Below are 19,437 nucleotides of genomic sequence, written 5' to 3' on the forward strand. Positions count from 1 at the left end.
AAGTAAATATATTACACAACCAGCATATTTATTCCAAGACCAGGTTTATTGATTTATATAGGAACAACAAAAACATTACAGGACAAAATTGAAATGGACTGCATGACGTGGTAGAGGCCTAGTCCCTGATGTAGCTAGTTAACCTAATAGCACACACCCTGACGTCTGTGGAAGGCATTTAGGTGAATGCTGTTAGTTTTGTGCTTCATACAACCATAACCGTAGAGGTCATGCCATGCTTCAAAAATTCAGGTCAAGGTGCCTCAGTTTCAGTAGTTACAGTAATTACAGATTATTGCATAAAGACATTAAAATGCTTCATTTAGGCAAGAAGGGTAACTGTTAGAAGACAAATATCCACGTCTACGTCCTAGCCTAAGGCATGTTACAGTTCTTGAGACTACACTGTAATAGTGTTATCATACAAAAGAACACCGTCCTACCTCCTACTTGAAGTACCCCAAAAAGAGGTTAAAAAAAGTACATGGAAATTACTGAATAATAAAAAAAATACATTGAAATATGAGACGTTATATTAGTGATTTAAAATGTAAAAACACACACAGTGGTCACAAATATTATGAGTGCTTAAGGGATTACATTGCTGACCAGACCTGGTTTGATGTTTCCATGGTAACATGTCATCATCATGATCCTCATATCACAGACTTCATGCACAAATTAATTTCCCTTCTTGCTGTTCCAGGCCTTAGCTATCATTCCGTTGAGTTAAGCTGGAACAAAGATCCCAATCAAATATAACACACAAAAGAAAGACTCACAAATCAAGGGAGTCTTTGGCTCTCTGAAAACAGTTGTCAGCGAGTACCATAACCTGGAGCATGACATTGACTGATGATCAAAATGCCCAATTACATGACATTTCTCAGGATTTAGACAAAAGGGAAACAATGAGTAAGTGTACAATTATTTGAACTATTAGATATGAGGTAGATAGGATGAAATGTGAAAATTGAAAACCCAAATGGATGGGAATTTGAACCTGGTAATATGGTTGAACTTCACAACCTGGTGGGTGGATTTGTTAAGTTTTGCCCTGATATCACTTTCCACAGGTAATTTAAAACCAGAGAGATATGTTCTCTTAAATAAGAAGAATGTTTTGAGACTGGATTATCAAATCTATCCTAGTTATGGGGAATTTAAAAGAAAGAAATAAAACTAAACATTTGCAATACAGGTTCACCTGAGCAGTACTACCATCCGAAAACAGTCTGCTATGTTTTCAAGTTTCTACTGAGAAGGAGATATAGCGAATATATAAAATCCTAACTCCATGATTAATCCATGTTGATAGTATTATGGATATTGGTCTAATCTGCATTATTTAATTCCTGGGAAATGTCAAAACAGTCTGTCAATAACAATGACAACCTTATGCCCTGGCATCCTGAGGTTTAAGTGGCACACTTCCAAAGATAATAGTGGAAATGTGATCAAATACATATGGTGTGCACTGGTCCTAAAAATAAGAAATTGACAAAATGAAACAAGGAAAACTGCACTCACTGGTCACCAAAATTAAATTAATATGTCCTAGACCCTTCACAGACTCTCAGATACTTGTGCACCTGTCTCTATAGTCTTATAGACAGGATACTGTCGCTCCTTAGTCACAAATCCCAAAATATCAGGTGACTATGGCTTATACATAAAATAGTTAGTTGTAAATAGTTGACTGAATGAAGAAAATGAATGATTAGATGATTAGAGTGAACATCCCTTTAGCCAGCTAAGGGTGGAGACCCCGACAGTCAATCTCAGTGCGCTTTAGAGTTGCCATTCATGTGGTTCTTATGGTGCTTGCTCTGTATTTTGGGCACCTCAGTGCTATAGAGGCAGTCCAAAAAGCCCTGTGAGACCTCAGTCACCATCGTTCGGTCAGGAATGGATTGGGCCATGCCATAGATTGCTCCCTACAACATAAAGGGGGAAAAGTTAAATCAGGGTTATTTATTCATTATGGTTTATCAGATGAGATTATACATGTACAAATAGACTGAAGTGGACTGGAGTGCCAAGTGAGGAATTTACTCATCTGCGTTCTTACGGACAATGATTATTTTGTCTGAAAATATGACTATATAAATCTCAAAATGTGAAGTTCAACCGAGACATACCAAAGCAGCCGTACCTTTTAGTTTTTTTTATGACAATTATAGACAGAATTTGGTTAGACAAAAATCTGTTTAAATGCATGTATCTTTTAGAAGTTAATTTTGTCAACATGTAGAAATACAACAGTATGGGGTAAGATTTTTCCAGGTATGGAAATATTAAACTGATCAAAAGTGACAGTAAAGACCTTTATATTTAAACGTTCTATTCATGAAAGTATCCTAAAAAATTATCGGTTTCCACCAAAATATGAAGCAGCACATTTTTTATTACATTGATAATACAAAGAAATGTTTGTTGAGCACCAAATCAGCATGTTAGAATGATTTCTGAAGAGTCAAAAGACACTGAAGACTGGAGTAATGGCTGCTGACAATTCAGCTTTTCCATCACAGGAATAAATTACTTTTTAAAATATAATAAAACAGTTATTTTAAATTGTAATAATATTTCTCAATTACCATCTTTACTGTATTTTTGATCAAATAAAAAGGAAACGCACCATCCCCGTGGTCTTCTCTTTAGGATTCTTCATGATGATGGCTACTTCTCTCTTCACATCACTGATGAACTGCTCAGCTACACCAGGCTGTGTGTGTAGCATTGTGACACAAATATGGATGCTGAAAGAGAACAACAAAGCCACAAACAATGAGGAGCCACTTTTCTGATGAAAATTGATGCACTGAGGCCTTTACATAAAAACAATAATAAATAATGATCTGTGTGTATTTTTCCTAACCTGACTAACTTCATTCTGTTTTAGGGATATTACATTAGCTTGCATAACCTGCACATTTCACATTGAACATTTTGTTTTTAACCATACCTGGATGGGAACTGCAGAGTGTTGAGATTCCAGCCCTTTGAAGTCAGTGCATTAGATAAGCGAAAGATATCAAAAACATCAGAGCCTAGAGCCACCACAGACACTTCTGGATCCCCGAATACAAACACCCCACCTATTTTACGGATTCTGTGGGAAGAGAGTTTTTTTTTGTTTGTTTTTTTAAAGATGTTGTTTCTGTGTACAGGGCCTTTCCTGGCATGTAAATGTTACTTGTCATGCACATTTACATTTACCACAGTTGATATACATTCAAAGCAACACCTTGCCTGTGTCGTTCATGTCTTTCATGTATTATACTACAAATGGTATTAATACTGACCCTGCTTTGATTTTGCGGGCTGTCCCAACGACTTTCCTGGTGGCCTCAACATATCCATTCTCACCCATGTGCATCATAGTAGCCCAACAGGCAGCAATTATGCCTCCAGGCCGAGAGCCAGCCATGGACGGAGACGCGTAAATTCCTCCCTGCCAATCAGGAGCTACGAAATACTGGTAGTGGCGAAATTTCTTGTCACTGTAGAGCACCACTGAGGAGCCTTTGGGAGCATAACCATACTGTGGGGACAAAGACACTGATTTTATAATTAAATCAACTTTGAATTTAACTTTAATCTTCATCATGACGATATCTGGACAGATAACAATAAAAACAGTTGTAGTTCTGTCAGAGATCATTTGCATAAACATTTTAATTCATGACAATAACATGAAAAAAAAATACTACTGTTCAAAAGCTTGGGGTAAGATTTTAATGTTTTTGAAAGAAGTCTCTTACACTCACCAAGGCTGCATTCATTTGATCAAAAATACAGAAAAAACAGTAATATAGTGAAATATTATTACAACTTAAAATAATTGGCTTTTATTTTAATATATATAAAAAATTTACTTTATGCAGTGATGGCAAAGCTTAATTTTCAGCAGCCATTACTCCAGTCTTCAGTGTCACATGCTCTTTCAGAAATCATTCTAATAGGCTGTTGTTTACAGCTGAAAACAGTTTATTTTTGTGGAAATGGTAATACATTTTTCAAAATAACAGCAGTGTTAAATTATTATTCTTATTATTTTTTCAATCTTACTGATCCCAAACATATTACCAGTATTTATTTTGTATTCATTAATTTCTCTTACTATCAAGTTCTCACCTTATGTGTATCAGCTGAGATACTGGTCACGCCTTTGACCCGGAAATCAAAGGGATCAAGTTTGAAACCCGCCTCTTCCATAAAAATTATTAGGAACCCACCCAAGCATGCATCCACATGGAATGGGATGTTGTATTTTACTGCAAGCTAAAATAATAAAAAAAAACATTTAATTATATTTAAGATAAAGAATACACTACAGATTAATGTATACCACAATACAAAAGTACTGAATTACATGCCCATCTGAATAAGCAAATGTTACCTTTGCCACTTCCACTACAGGGTCCATAATTCCATGGGGGAACTGAGGAGCTGAACACACCAGCATCGCTGTGTTTCTAGAAATGGCCCTCCTCATTGCCTATGACCAAAAAAAGTAGTCATTAAAATTAGGTGAACATCAAGCTGGTCAATATTCACAAAAATGTGCCTGTCTGCTGTGGACAAACCAGACAGCAGTACCTTCACATCCACTTTCATGGTCTTCTTGTCCAGAGGTATGTGAATGAGCTTCATCCCAAAATAATGTGCTGCTTTGTCAAACGCTGCATGGACGCTCACTGGTGCAATACTAGCACATAGACAAAATGAAAAATTACACAGTGGGACTGAATAAAACAACTGCCTTTAAGGTGCACTAATGAGCATTAATTCTGTCCAAGTAAAATAAAACTCAGTAAAAACTGAGTGCATTTTTAAATATAATGTTGCAGTGTTTATTCATCCTATGTAAATGAATAGCCAACCGTAGCAAACCACTTATTTGTTTAAATTGTTTACAGTGTGGGTTGACAGCTACTGTTAATTGACCTAAACAGAATTAGAGTATTATGACTGCAGAGGCTGAATGTTTTGACTAGACTGAGATAGTACATACATCTCTGGGTGTTTAATGCCACGTTCATGAGCCATGTCTCTGTATGCCTTGCATGCCATCAGGATGCTTTCTGTTCCACCTGAAGTAACCTTTTCATGAAAGGAACACACAAAAAAAAAATTGTGTTTTGAGTGAACAGCATTATAATGACTTGATATTAAGAAACTTGATATTATTCGATACAGTTTTCAGATTGTTAAACAATGGACTGATAAATGAGCAAATGGAAATTTGCTTAGGATTAACTGGAGCGACTCTCAAATTGTCCCAAACATGCTGTTCAAAAACTGTCTAGATGAATGAAGTACCAAAGTCAAGCCGCTTTTCCAGGGTATCTTCAGGATTTTTTAAATCATATTAAAGACTTTTTTTAAGTCACATTTCACATTTCAGCCTTTAAACCATTTTTAAGAAAAGGGATAAGTCAAAAGTATCAATTATTACATAAATGTAAACAATTATTACTAATCAATTATATTAATTTAATAACTTATAAATATATCTTAGTGGCTTAATCGTTTAGATCTTTGATCCACTGGTTCACATTTACAACCGAGTGTTTGTGGTGTAAAAGTATGGGCTGATTTTCACTGTGGTCTGAACAAAAACAGAATGGCTTATTGAAAAATGCTAATTGATTCTCTGCCAGCAGGTGGCGCTTTTGGAGCAGCAGAATATGCAGAGGGCATATAAAAGAATTACCCCTTTTAAAATAATCACATTTTGTTGCTTTGCAGCCTGAAATGAAGACGGACACGGTATTAGTTTTATCCAGCCGCATTTACTCAGTGCAGCTTATAACATCCAAGTGAAAGAGAACACACCAACATGTCAGAAAATAATTAAAAAAAAACAATCACTGAGTTGGAAAAAGGATCACCCCCCTTGTTTTACTGTAGGAATGCTGTTTGGATGGTGAGCTGTACTGGATTTTAGCCAGACATATTGTTTGGTGTTGAGGCCAAATAATTAAATTTTAGTCTCATCTGCCTCAGAATCTTCAAGGTGTGTTTTGGCAAAGCTCAGTCGTGACTGCATGTGGATTACTTGAGGAGTGGCTTTTTTCTCCCTCCCATACAAGCCACATTTGTGGAGAATTTGTGATATAGTTGTCACATGCACACAATGACCACTCTTTGTCATAAAATCCTGCAACTACTTCAGAGTTGCTGTAGGCCTCTTCATAGCTTTCCTGACCAGATAAAGCCTTTGAATTTTTTTTGTATCCATCTCCTGACTTGTGCCGGTCCACAACTTTATCCCGGAGATCTTTTGCCACCAATAGTTGATTGTTTGCTTCAGTTGCACTACCAAGGATTGAAATGCTTCAGGAAAGCTCTTTTCTTGCTGAGCTAATCAAAATGACCACATCTGATCACAGTTGAAAGTCAAATGGCTTTGTGTGCCATTGAGAAGGTGATTAGCTACACCTGATTGAGTTTACAAGTCATTTTTAGGTGGGGGTGATCCTTTTTATGAGCCATATTGCAATTCTCGTCTTTCCGTCCCCAAAATTTAAGACCTCTTGGAATCATAATTAAGACTTTCTTGAGACTTTATGGCCTTAAATTTGATATAACTAAATTTAAGACTTTTTAAGGACCCGTGGAAACCCGGTTTTCTATTGTCACAATAGCTGTAAAAAAACACTAGATACACAATTTAATTCTGCTGCTGTGTGAATGCAGCCAGTGTATTCAGCTGTCATAGCATTCTACAGATTCTGTTAAGGAGATATTTTCCAACATCCAGCTTATTATCTCAAGTGCAAACAACTGCAGAGAGCAGAGAACAATGGGAAATTTTACAAAATGTGGAAGACAGTGAGAAGGACTGACTGTGCCACAGGAGTCTGGCCCTCCATTAAAGAGGGCACATGTCATCCGCACCACTTCTGCCTCCATCTTCCTAACCCCAGGGAACAGGTCCGGGTGGAGGGGATTGGTCCAGGCAAACTCACCATATACCTGCAAATCAGAGGAACAAAACAAAATCCAGGAATTATTTCTTGTTTTACAAAGCCTCTGCTTGATTCAAAGGTAAAGTGAAAATCAAAGCCAGTGTTCCTGAACCTTGTTTGTCATACAGTGGGGCAAAAAAGTATTTAGTCAGCCACCAATTGTGCAAGTTCTCCCACTTAAAAAGATGAGAGAGGCCTGTAATTTTCATCATAGGTATACCTCAACTATGAGAGACAAAATGAGAAAAAAAATCCAGAAAATCACATTGTAGGATTTTTAAAGAATTTATTTGTAAATTATGGTGGAAAATAAGTATTTGGTCAATAACAAAATTTCATCTCAATACTTTGTTATATACCCTTTGTTGGCAATGACAATTGGTGACTGACTAAATACTTTTTTTCCCCACTGTATGTATCAACCCACAACCCCATCAAATAGCACTTCATCGGCAGTTAAAGGTGGGGGGTTCAGTAAGATTTTTTTAAAGAAAGAAATTGATACTTTTATTCAGCAAGGATGCATTCAATTAATCAAAAGTGACAGTAAAATAAATTTCAAATAAATGCTGTTGTTTTGAACTTTCTATTCATCATAGAATCCTAAAAAATGTATCATGGGTTCCACAAAAATATTAAGCAGCGCTACCACATTACAGTTTTCATAAAACCAACCAAATGCAGCCTTAGTGAGCATAAGATAAAAAAAAACTCTTACTGACCCCAAACAGTACTGTATATTAAATTAAATGAGATATTATTCTGGGTATAATTTATCTAATTTAATAATTACCTGTATAATTTTTTAATTATTAATATCATCATTTTATTATTAAAGTCAGTTTATAAGAAAATCCATACTGTGGGTTAAACAAAGACACACCAGATAGCACAAATATTCTGCATTTGATCAAAACAAAGTTCTTTTTTTTTGTCTCCTTTTCTTGAAAAATGAGCTGAATCATAAGATAAACCTTGACTATTTTATTTACATTTTTTGTCCAGTTTTATGAATTAAAGCTAAATTAAAAGTACCCCCTGGAACACACATAGCCCTTGTTGGGATTTGCTGATGTAAATTATTTAAAAAGTCATTATACCTTCACCAGGAGATCTGTGAGCTTCTCATCCCCCCAGTAGACTGCGCCAGACACTTTGCCTTTCGCCCAGTCTACTTCACCTGAAATCAAGTATGAAAAAAGACTGAGGACAGAACAATGGTGGGACACTGACTTCTAATACTGTATAAACCAGTGGTATTATACCCTAATAAATAAACTTGTTTGCAAAGAAACTACACCCACACTGAAGGGCAAATTCAGTCGGAGAACATCTGGCTGAAACTTTAAGAGTTCTGATTTATCCTCAAAGCCTTTGGGCTTTCCCTCATTATAACAGATGGGAGTTGGGACAGGCTGAAGGTGACTCACTCAGTGTCTCATACTCCCTGATCTTGTCGAGGAGCTGTTTGTGGGTGAGGCCCTGTGCTGGTAGGAGTTTGGTGTAGTACATGCCTTCCTTCAGCGTGCATAGACTCATCGACATGTCATCCAATGCCTTGTTGAGCTGATTCTGAATCTGATGAGGGAAAGATTGGGAAGAAAACAAAAAGTGTCAAAAACCTCAGAATACTTAAATACAAGAAATATAGGGAATAGATTAATTGAAGGGAAAATAAAAACAATTACTGCAGTGCTGATATGACGTTACTTCTTCATCTATTTGCAAATTCAAAAGCAGATCTTTTAATGACTTGCAGTGCTCTAAGGCAGTGGTTCTCAACCACTGGTCCGGGGCCCACTAGGAGGCCTCAGCAAACTTCTAAGGAAGCTGCAGGATGACTTAATAATTAAAATAATTAGAAAATAATCTAACTTGTTTAAAATGCTAAAAACACATCATGGTGTAAAAATTTGTAAATTAGTATTTTCTTATCACTTCATTTTTAAATATTTAAAACTACATTGCAAAAAAGTTTGAAAACAAGCACCTTTAGCATAATTACAGAAGAACAAACCAGAAGAAATATTATAACTTATATGAGAGGCCTTTGAATATTGTGTTGCACAATGGAGGCCTTTAAGTCCAAAAGATCCCCTGTTCTAATGGGCGTTTAGTTTGTAATTTGTAATGTTAGGACGGTTAGATGCATTCAAATAAATATTGTAAAAGACAAAAGAGTCTGACAAGACAGATTAAAATCAACCTGCAGTCGGTTCTGATTGGAACCGGACATGTTGCGCTCTGTTCAGATTAATAACACAAGGTAAACCCTGGAATAATCACAGGGTCTAATGTGAAAGTGTGTTAAAGGCTTAATTTCCACTTCAGCATGACAGTGGTGACTTAACCATCAAGACAGAAAGAGAAGTCTGAAAGAAGAAAGGGAACTAGAAAACCACTAGATGCTTACTGTTGCTCCAATAAATGGGATTTTTCTGATGATTTTAAAGAACTGCTTCTTTACCCTTGATGTCAGACCTAGAAAACATGACACAATGAGCAAATTGCGGTGAAGACGTGACATGAAATGTCTCCACAGCAAGACATTTTTCTAAATTTGAGTTGCTGTGAAAACAAAATTCAAGCCCTGTGACTGCTTGAGATTTTTCAAACAATCTCTTATTTTCAACTGAGAGAAATATAAATCTAAAGTTTGCCATGTAAAATTATACAAACGAGAGACATCAGTGTAGATGTTTGGTTTTTCTCCCTCAGCTCGTATGAAACCATTGTTTCTGAATGATGACTCAACCATAACATGCCACGATAAAAAAACAAAAAGAAATGTCGTCTAGGTCACCGGTAGCATATTAAGCTTACAAATGCCACAGACTTCGTTATTGTTCAAGTGGCCTTGCCATTTTGCTACTTTGTTTTAAGACTTCCTGACTGATGAATAGCAAAAAAGGACAACATCAATATTTACATGGAATTAGTTTGCAACATAATGTTGGGTTTCATATTGTTTCACAGTGGCAAAGAAAAAAATCTCTGTTATGTATGGTAACCCTCGTTCCCTGATGAAGGGAACAGAGAGATTGTAACGTAGTTTCCGACTTTTTGCAACTTAATTTTAAGACTGCCTCACTGATGAATAGCAAAAAAGGACAACATCAATATTTATATGGAATTAGTTTGCAAAATAATGCTGGGTTTCATATTGTTTCACAGTGGCAAATAAAAAAAAGTCTCTGTTATGTATGGTAACCCTGTTCCCTTCATCAGGGAATGAGAGACATTGTGCTGAAGTTTCTGCCATTAGGGATTCCTCTTGGGAGCCCAGACACCTCTGACATCATTGAGGAAAGGGCAATGAAATCGGTGAGCAAAATTTGCATAGCTGGCCACACCCCAGACATCCGGGTATAAATAGGTCTGCGCAGCATTTGCTCACTTGTTCTGTTCTGAGGAGTCAAGAAGCGTCTCAACTAGGGATGCGCCGATCCGATATTCATATCGGGTATCGGCTCCGATAGTGCCATTTTTCTCGGATCGGGTATCGGTTAAAGAGAGCCGATCCAAATCCGAGATTTTTTATTTTTTTCTCGATTGTGCGAATTATTCTGTGTTACTTCTGAAGCCATACGATAGCTTAATGTGAGCTACATATGAATATTTAAGTCCTTACATTAAAGTTCACACAAACTATTTTCTCCGCTGTGGCCGTCACTCATTCGTTCAGCCTTTAAAGTTTAAACACTGGTCGCGTTCAGTTACAGCAGTCAGCTCGGTAAAGCTCTCTGCAAGATCATTATGTGTTCCCATTATACTTGATTTGTAAATACATGTCTATGATTTTGAAAAAAGTGCTTAAGTGATGGAAAGGTAGCCTAGAATTCATAAGAAGGAACTGAACTGGGCTCAATAAGCACATATGCCATCTGAGACGGGGGAGGCGCCATGTACAAGCTCTAGAGAGGAACCATTCACTAATGCTGATGAAGCAGCGATGTCCCTGGTTGAGTGAGCCTCACTGCCAGGGGGCATGGTAAGCCTCTGGCCTGATAGGCCATTAGGATCGCATCCACAATTCAGTGGAAGATCTTCTGTTTAGAGACAGCATTTCCCTTCTGCTGTCCTCCAAAGCAGACAAAGAGCTGTTCAGACCGTCTGAAACCCTGTGTGCATTTCAAATAGATGCACAGGGCTTACACTCCCCAGTGAAGATCTTGTCTCCTAGACGGCCACCGGGACAAGACCACAGGAACCAGATGAGTCCTCTGCACAATGTAACTTTACTGCAGCCTGGAATTGAACTGCTGGTTTCATCTGGCCAGAGGAGAACTGGCCACCCAAATGAGCCTGGTTTCTCCCAAGGTTTTTTCTCCATTCTGTCATCGATGGAGTTTTGGTTCCTTGCCGCTGTCGTCTCTGGCTTGCTAAGTTGGGGACACTTAATATCCAGCGATATTGTCGACTTGATTGCACAGATACTATTTAAGCTGAATTGAGCTGGATAATGACATCACTGAATTCAACGATGAACTGCCTTTAACTGAAAATTGAGTGTTTACTATTGTCATTTTGCATTACTGACACACTATTTTCCTATTTAATACTGTAAAGTTGCTTTGACACAATCTGTATTGTTAAAAGAGCTATATAAATAAAGGTCACTTGACTTGACACTGAGCACAACAGTGACAGGTTGAGGTCCCCTTCCTGTGGGAGGATAGCTTGCAAGGTTACCACCTGATCTCTGGAAGGAAGGAGTGGTGGGAACCTTGGGCACATATCCAAGCTGGGGTTTCAGGACAACGTGAGAGTCTGCCAGCCCGAATTCTAGGCAATTCTATTCGCTAACGGAGAGAGCTTGAAGAGCCCCCACCCTCTTTATAGAGAGGGCACTAAGTTCAATTGACTGAAGGGGCTCAAATGGATCTCTTTGTAAGGCCCGAAGGATGCAACCTCTGGGCGCCTCTTAGGAATCTTATAACCAGGTTTGCTTCCCTACTGAGCTGCCATCTACAGTGTTATGATTCGCTGCAATCACAGCCATGTACGCCTTAAGCGTATAAGCAGACAGGTGCCTGCCCAGGCTCTCTTGGAAGAAGGATAGCATGGAACCGATCCCACATCTCCGAGGAGCCACCAATTCACAAAAATGCACCACTTCAGGTCATACAGCCGCCTCGTAGAGGCCTGTGTAATAGTATTCACCACAGTGGGTGAAAGGTCTCCAAATTCCTCCTAGTCACATCCAGAGATCTGGGTGCAGGTGCCAGTGCCAGATTGTGCCCTTCCCCTGGGAGAGAAGGTCTCTTCTCAGAGGAATCCGCAAGGGAGGGGCCGATGCTAATAGCACAAGCTCCGAGAACCAAGTCTTGTTGGTCCAATAAGGAGCCACAGACAAGACTTGTTCCCTTTCTTCCCTCCCTGACTTTGCAGTCTGTACAATGAGGCTCACTGGGGGAAACGCATATTTGTGTAGGTCCCTGGGCCAGCTGTGAGGCAGTGCGTTCGTGCCAAGGGGGGTCTTGGTCAGGGAACACCACAACTGGCAATGGGTTGATTCTGGTGAAGCAAACAGATCTAACTGTGGCTTGCCAAATCGTCTCCAAATCAGCTGGACCATCTGGGGATGAAGCCTCCACTCACCTCGGAGCATGACCAGTCATGAGAAGGAATCCGCAACATGATTGAGTTTGCCCGGGATGTGCGTGGCATGCAGAGACTTGTTGAAATCTCCTCAAAGCCAAAAGCATTGTCAACAACTCCAGGCAGTTGATATGCCAATGCAGCCGGGGGCCCGTCCAAACCGTGGAAGCCAATGGTCTCAAGGGAACTACAAATCAACATACCTAGGGCAGGGTCAAAAGGCACTTAGCGGAACAAAAGGCACAGTGGCAGGAGGTGAAATGTCCATCAGGGTGCACCGTGCCTTGTCTGTAAGGTCGGTCAAATGAGCCACTGACAAATGAGGGAACAGGGGTTCGCCAACAAGCGTGATCCTGGCTTGGTGACAGACCTGTTGCATCAGAACATGAGGAGAAAGGAAATCTGTGTCTGAACAGGCTCTGATGCCTAATCTCAGCATCTGGCCATCGCAGATGGGAGGGCTAGAGACACCAGATGTGAGGGGGTGCATGACCAGGGCCTGACCCACACAGAGGCAGGATGTGTTTGCTGGCCTCCGTCTGCCGCTTAACCGTGAAGAACTTCTGCACAAATTCTTCCACTATGTCTAGAAATCATACTTTCTTGGCATCTCGCATCTTACCTAGGTTGAGCCACAGGTGGCGGTCCTGAACCACTAGCATGAACATAATCCTGCCCAGAGTCTACACCGTGACCTTCGTAGCCCGGAGGTCATAGTCGGTCGCCGAGTGCAGTTCCTGCAAAACCTCTGGGTTGGGATCTTGTGCAGTTCTTTCAACACCTTGGCCTGGTAGACCTGCATGATAGCCATGGCATGCAGGGCGGACACATTTTGTCCAGAGGCTGTATAAGCCTTCGCCACCAGGGATGAAGAAAACGTACAGGCCCTGGACAGGAGTCCTGGACGACACCACCAAGAGGTGGCGTTTTGCAGGCAAAGATGAACCGCAATCACCCTCTCCACCTGGGGGACCTCCGTATACTCCCTCGCTGGACCTCCACCGAGGGCTGTGAGGACAGAGGAACCGGTGTATTGTCTCCTGTCCGAGAAGGGGGTCTTCCACAATTTCATCAGTTCCTTGTGCACCTCTGGGAAGAAAGGAACGGGGGCTGGGCTCGGCTTAGTGTTGCGCTCAGTGCCCAGAAACCAATCATCCAGCCGAGAGTGTTCGAGGCAGGGTGGGGAATCCACTCAAGCCCGATGCTCTTGGCCGCCCAGGTAAGCACAGCCATCATCTCAGTGTCTGCCTCAGACTCTGAGTCATCGATTTCAGTTGGTTTTAGACTGCCCTCCGATGCTGCGATTGACAGCTTATCCTCATCACGAGCCCCAAATGAGAAATTTAACTCACCTTGAGACAAGCTAGCAAACTCATCCGGAAGCTCAACTGGAGGATACAAAGTGTGGGAGGAATGAGAAGCCCATGGGGATTCCCCCAGCGGAACCATTCTCATCTCACCGGGCTCTTCCCCGGTGCACATCACTGTGGCCTCATACCGAAAGTAGAAGGACCGGAACAGGAAGCGACTGGGGTGACTTGGGCTCTTTTGGCAAAGAACCCTAGCTGCGAGCTCAACGTGCCTAAGGAGAGGTTCTTGCAAGCGGGACGTGAACCATCCACGAGTGCTGCTTCAGCATGAGCAGGGCCCAGACACTAAAGGCAGTGATTGTGCCGGTCATAAAGAGAGACATGGTAACTGTAACCAGAAGAACAAGGGCAGAAAGGCATGAAGTAAACACACAATTCCACCCGTAAAGCTCTTTCAGAGAATTTGCAATTTTAAGAGGAAATTTGCTCTTAAAGATTGCCGTTGAAGCACCTGGGGGTACTCTCACAACACTTAGCTGTGGACGAGAAGGCAAAGACCGCTGCCTGTGCCATAGATCCAACTCCGAGGAGATCGAGAGGTGAATGAGTGCCGCTTCTCACAGAGAGACGCTGCATTCAGCTCCGAAAAACAGAACAGATGTGAGCAAATGCTACGTTGGCTTATTTATACAAGGATGTCCGGGGTGTGGCCAGCTATGTAAATTTTGTTTGCCAATTTCATTGGCCTTTTCTCAATGATGTCACAGGTGTCTGGGCTCCCAAGGGCAAACCCTGCTCGACACAACGTCGAAGTGACCGACTGAAAGGGAACAGTACTGTGAAAAGTCTATTGATAAATAAACCATTATACTTTTTCAACAATTAAACTATTTTTTTCTTCTCTAGACTCATGGAAATATATCAAGATTATGTACACACCACCATTTAAAAACAAAACTGTATTTGTTCAAGAAATTATTACTTTTATTCAGCAGTGATGCATTTAACTGATCAAACGTGACATTAAAGACTTGTATATTGTAACAAAAGATTTCCATTTCAAATAAATCCTTTTCTTTTGAACTTTCTACTCAAAGCATCCTGAAAATATTAAGCAGCACAACTGTTTTCAACATTGATAATCATAAGAAATGTTTCTTAAGCAACAAATCATCATATTAGAATAATTTCTGAAGTATCATGTGTCAATGAAAACGGAAGTAATGCCTGCTAAAAATTTATCTTTGCCATCACAGGAGTAAATTACATTTTAAAATATATTTTAAAAAGTTGTTATATTAAATAGTAATGATTTTTCATAATATTACTGTATTTTTATAAATGTAGCCATGATGAGCCTTATAGAGACTTTTCAAATTTCTTTAAAAAAAAATTGTACCAACCTCAAACTTTTGAATGATAGTGTAAACCTGTCAACATATTTAACATGCCTGATACATACATATGTTCAAAAAAAAACCCTGAGTGATAAATAGCACTTACTCTCATTTTGGAAAAGGAAACCCTTTAGCCACACCGCACCAAGTGTGGACAGCAAAGTGGTCGCAATGATCTGCCATGGCTCCAGATCAGCACACTGAGAATTCACAAAGTGCCGAGCCTCCTCTATGTACAGCAGCACCATCTCCTTATACACCTCCAAGGCACTCTGCATGAGGAAAGGAGAAATGTTACAGAAATGAACCCTATCTAATTTTAGTAAACAGCTGGAAAACTACAAGCTTCAGCAGAAAACAACATACAGAAACCAAGAACTGCCTGCTTACCTGTAATTACAAGCAATAGCCACATCAATCAATAAACATTTATAGAAGATTGAATAAACACCCTACTAAACTTCTTTAAGGTTAGGCACTATTTGAAGAATAAGTACAAAAATGATGGCTATCTATGATCAGCTTAGCATAATGACAGCTATTAGCAAATTAAAATCTCAAAAACAATTAAATACTTACTATAGCAGACTGAGTTTAATACTTAATTGTCTCAGGAGCTTGGATTCACTAATTACACTTTGGAAGCAGTATGTCTAACTTCAGCCACAAGAAACAAGGAAAGCTTAGAAGATTACTAGTAAGTGAGATATTGTTCCTGCTGGCCACACCTTATTCATTATGAGAAACTGGCCATACAAAACTTAAATGCTACCAGCAAAGACTTAAAATGGGCTTCTAAGGATATGGGTGAAACAAATAAATTCCTAAAAAATACTAGTTCAAGTCTATCATACTGAAGTCTATATTTATAAATGGAGGGTTGTACCATTTAAATAGGCAGTAAAAATCATATCTGGTGGATGCATTTCACAATCACTATTTTTTACAGCACAATGTGGTTCTGCTTGATAACACCACATATTGTGGCCAAATAGCATCACCACAACTCCACGCAGGAAATCTGGAGGTCAGCTGAACAAAGTCTTAGCTAACTATATCGTGAGCATGTCAACTCCTAGTCATCTACAATGAATGAGCATCTTGTTATGTCTTCAAAAGCTTGACTAATGCTATAATTTGCATTTTGTTTAATTTGAGCATGTAAAAAGCCCTAGGCCTAGTTATACTAAAAACCACAATAAATGAGGTGTAATTACACTACTAGATGAATTAAACAAACTTAAAAGGTATTAATTTCAATCATCTTGTCAAGGAGATAATGAATGAATCAGTTAAACAACACCCCTTGAATAGATTTCTAAGTCCATGACAAGCCCTCCGACAGGTTTATCAGGGTCTGCCAAGCACCGTGGATTCAGAGAAGCAGGTAAACAGGTCATGTGAGTGAGCAAATGAAACTTTGACCAGGACTGATGTGCATCACACGTTCAGGATCCAAATATAACAACGGTGTGAAATGTGGAACCTTGACAGCCCTGAAGAGAGATCTTTAAAGGCAGCATCCCTATCAGTCTTATGTACTGTAACAAGACCTACAGACAGGATCTCACTGCATAACATGCCATAAAAAGCTGAGATTGTTATCTTGTAAAAAGGGCAAAAGGCAAGAGAAGAGACACATTGCAAAAGAGATGAAGGGATGTGCACATCTGCTATGTTGTAAAACATCTTCTGAACCTGACAGACAACATGAATGTGGTAATAGAACAAGTGTGAAACAAAGCACAACTAAGTTTATAGAAAATAAGATGTCACCTCAAACTGCTTGCTTTCAGCTGCTAGTATACTGCAGACAATCACACCCTCTCTAGCTGAGCTTTGATTATTTGTCCATTGTTAGGTCAAAGAGCTCATGTTTCCAACGGAAATGTTCAGATGTCTAAAGCAGGATCAGAAGTAAAGTGCTTTAGTAGCTCAGTCTAGGGCTTGGCGGTATATCGAGTTTGAACGATATATCGATATACATTTTTTAAAGCGATATGGATGAGGCAATACCATTTATATCGATATAGCTACAGTAGTTTAATACGAGCTCATCTGAATCATAGCAGTGGACATAGTGTGAGCTGCTACAGGGAAAGTGCATAATCCAATTTGTCCTAAACATGAGACATGCTTTATATTAAGGGCTTTAAAATAACTCGTAAGATAGTTAACACGGCTCGCCCAGTCAGATGCTACGACAGATACGCTACTTGCACTGTTTAATGCGTTTGAGATGTGCCGTTTTCCTCAGTGCATAACTTACATTTCACAGGTATATTCTCCATCTGTAAACGTTAGAAAGTCATGGAAACATTTCCATTTTGCGGTCAGGACTCATGCGATTCTAAACTTCACAGAATTCAGTGAATGACCGCGCCAAACAGACAGAGGGCAATAGAAAAGGAGGAACACCATAATAGTCATATGTAGAATTACAAGTCTATTTTATGATAGCAGATATGTGGTAATCAAAACATAATGCAATTAATCTGTGCTCTCGTGTTTATTTAATTTCATTTTTAGTTTAGTGAATAGAAATTCTGGCGGCAACTAGGTGAGGAGTACAAAGACAAGTGTGTCTTGCCTAGAGTCAAGCATTATGGTGGGAGTGTCGTGGTCTGGGGCTGCATGAGTGCTGCCAGCACTGGGGAGCTACAGTTCATTGAGGGAACCATGAATGCCAACATGTACTGTGACATACTGAAGCAGAGCATGATCCCCTCCCTTCTGAGACTGGGTCGCAGGGCAGTATTCCAACATGAAAACGACCCCAAACCCGCCTCCAAGACGACCACTGCCTTGCTAAAGAAGCTGAGGGTAAAGGTGATGGATTGGCCAAGCATGCCTCCAGACCTAAACCCTATTGAGCATCTCAAGGTCTCTAACATCCACCAGCTCCGTGATGTCGTCATGGAGGAGTGGAAGAGGACTCCAGTGGCAACCTGTGAAGCTCTGGTGAACTCCATGCCCAAGAGGGTTAAGGCAGTGCTGGAAAATAATGGTGGCCACACAAAATATTGACACTTTGGGAATATATATACTTATTCAATTTAACATTATTTAAATATCTTTTTTTTAATCCAAATAGAAAATGTAGAAAATACTTAGATGTATACTGTATATTGCATTTCAGCCCAAAATAATTAAAAATAGAGAGATATGATTTTTTTGGCCATATCGCTTAGCCCTAGCTCAGTCCAAATTTTAAAACACTCAAGATCTTCCATAATGTATCCTGTAGGTAATTAAATTTTGGGGTCATTTTTAAAGAAATTCATACATTTATTCAGCAAATGACACTTTGACCAGAACTGACAGTAAAAACATTTTAAAAGATTCCATTTCAAATAAATGTTGTTCTTTTTAATTTTCTATTCATCTAATAATTCTGGAAAAAAAATTTGAGTTTGTACTCAAATATTAAGCAGCACTGTTTTGTATCATTGACAATAATAAAAAATGTTCCCCGAGTACCAAATCAGCATAATAGGATCATGTGACACTGAAGTAATAGCTGCTGAAAATCCAGCTTTGCCATCACAGGAATAGCCTAAATTACATTTGAAAATATGTGACCCTAAACTTTTTTTACTGTATTTTTGATCAAATAAATAGCCTTTTGAACTATAGTGTACATTAAAGAATATGTTGTAAGAGATATAACTTGCGTCATATCTCTTGCTTCTTGCGTCAGACCAAGGCTGCATCTCATTGCTAGTTTTACTTGATCTTAGTGCTGAGTTCGACACCATAGATCATGACATACTCATAGATCGATTACAAAACTATACAGGTATTCAAGGGCAGGCTTTAAGATGGTTTAGATCCTACCTGTCTGATCGCTACCACTTTTTGTTTATTTAAATGGGGAGTCATCTCAATTATCACCAGTAAAATATGGAGTGCCACAAGGATCTGTCCTAGGTCCTCTGCAATTTTCAATATACATGTTGCCCCTTGGTAATATTATTAGAAAAGACGGGATTAGTTTCCACTGTTATGATACTCAACTATATACCTCAACGAGACCAGATGAAACTTCTAAATGATCTAAGCTAACAGAGTGTGTTAAAAATGTAAAAGATTGGATGACCAATCATTTTCTCCTATTAAATTCGGATAAGACAGAGATATTACTTATTA

General features: G+C 39.3%; 1 protein-coding gene across 1 annotated transcript in view; it reads right to left on the minus strand.

Moving 5' to 3' along the window:
• Positions 1-27: 27 nt before the first annotated feature.
• The window catches only part of LOC107559334 (sphingosine-1-phosphate lyase 1-like), a 23,340-nt gene continuing 3,930 nt past the window's right edge, over positions 28-19,437 (minus strand). The window contains exons 2-14 of the mRNA XM_016243116.1: positions 15,395-15,560; positions 9,394-9,461; positions 8,411-8,558; positions 8,081-8,160; positions 6,859-6,987; positions 5,021-5,109; positions 4,606-4,714; positions 4,406-4,504; positions 4,141-4,287; positions 3,309-3,547; positions 2,969-3,115; positions 2,642-2,762; positions 28-1,937 (exon numbers count right to left, since the gene is read on the minus strand). Of these exons, the coding sequence (XP_016098602.1) occupies positions 1,782-1,937; positions 2,642-2,762; positions 2,969-3,115; positions 3,309-3,547; positions 4,141-4,287; positions 4,406-4,504; positions 4,606-4,714; positions 5,021-5,109; positions 6,859-6,987; positions 8,081-8,160; positions 8,411-8,558; positions 9,394-9,461; positions 15,395-15,560 (1,698 nt within the window). The 3' untranslated portion in view covers positions 28-1,781. The remainder of the gene's footprint in view (positions 1,938-2,641; positions 2,763-2,968; positions 3,116-3,308; positions 3,548-4,140; positions 4,288-4,405; positions 4,505-4,605; positions 4,715-5,020; positions 5,110-6,858; positions 6,988-8,080; positions 8,161-8,410; positions 8,559-9,393; positions 9,462-15,394; positions 15,561-19,437) is intronic.

The sequence above is a fragment of the Sinocyclocheilus grahami genome, unplaced genomic scaffold, assembly GCF_001515645.1.
Source record: "Sinocyclocheilus grahami isolate Dianchi unplaced genomic scaffold, SAMN03320097.WGS_v1.1 scaffold681.1, whole genome shotgun sequence".
NCBI lineage: Eukaryota > Metazoa > Chordata > Actinopteri > Cypriniformes > Cyprinidae > Sinocyclocheilus > Sinocyclocheilus grahami.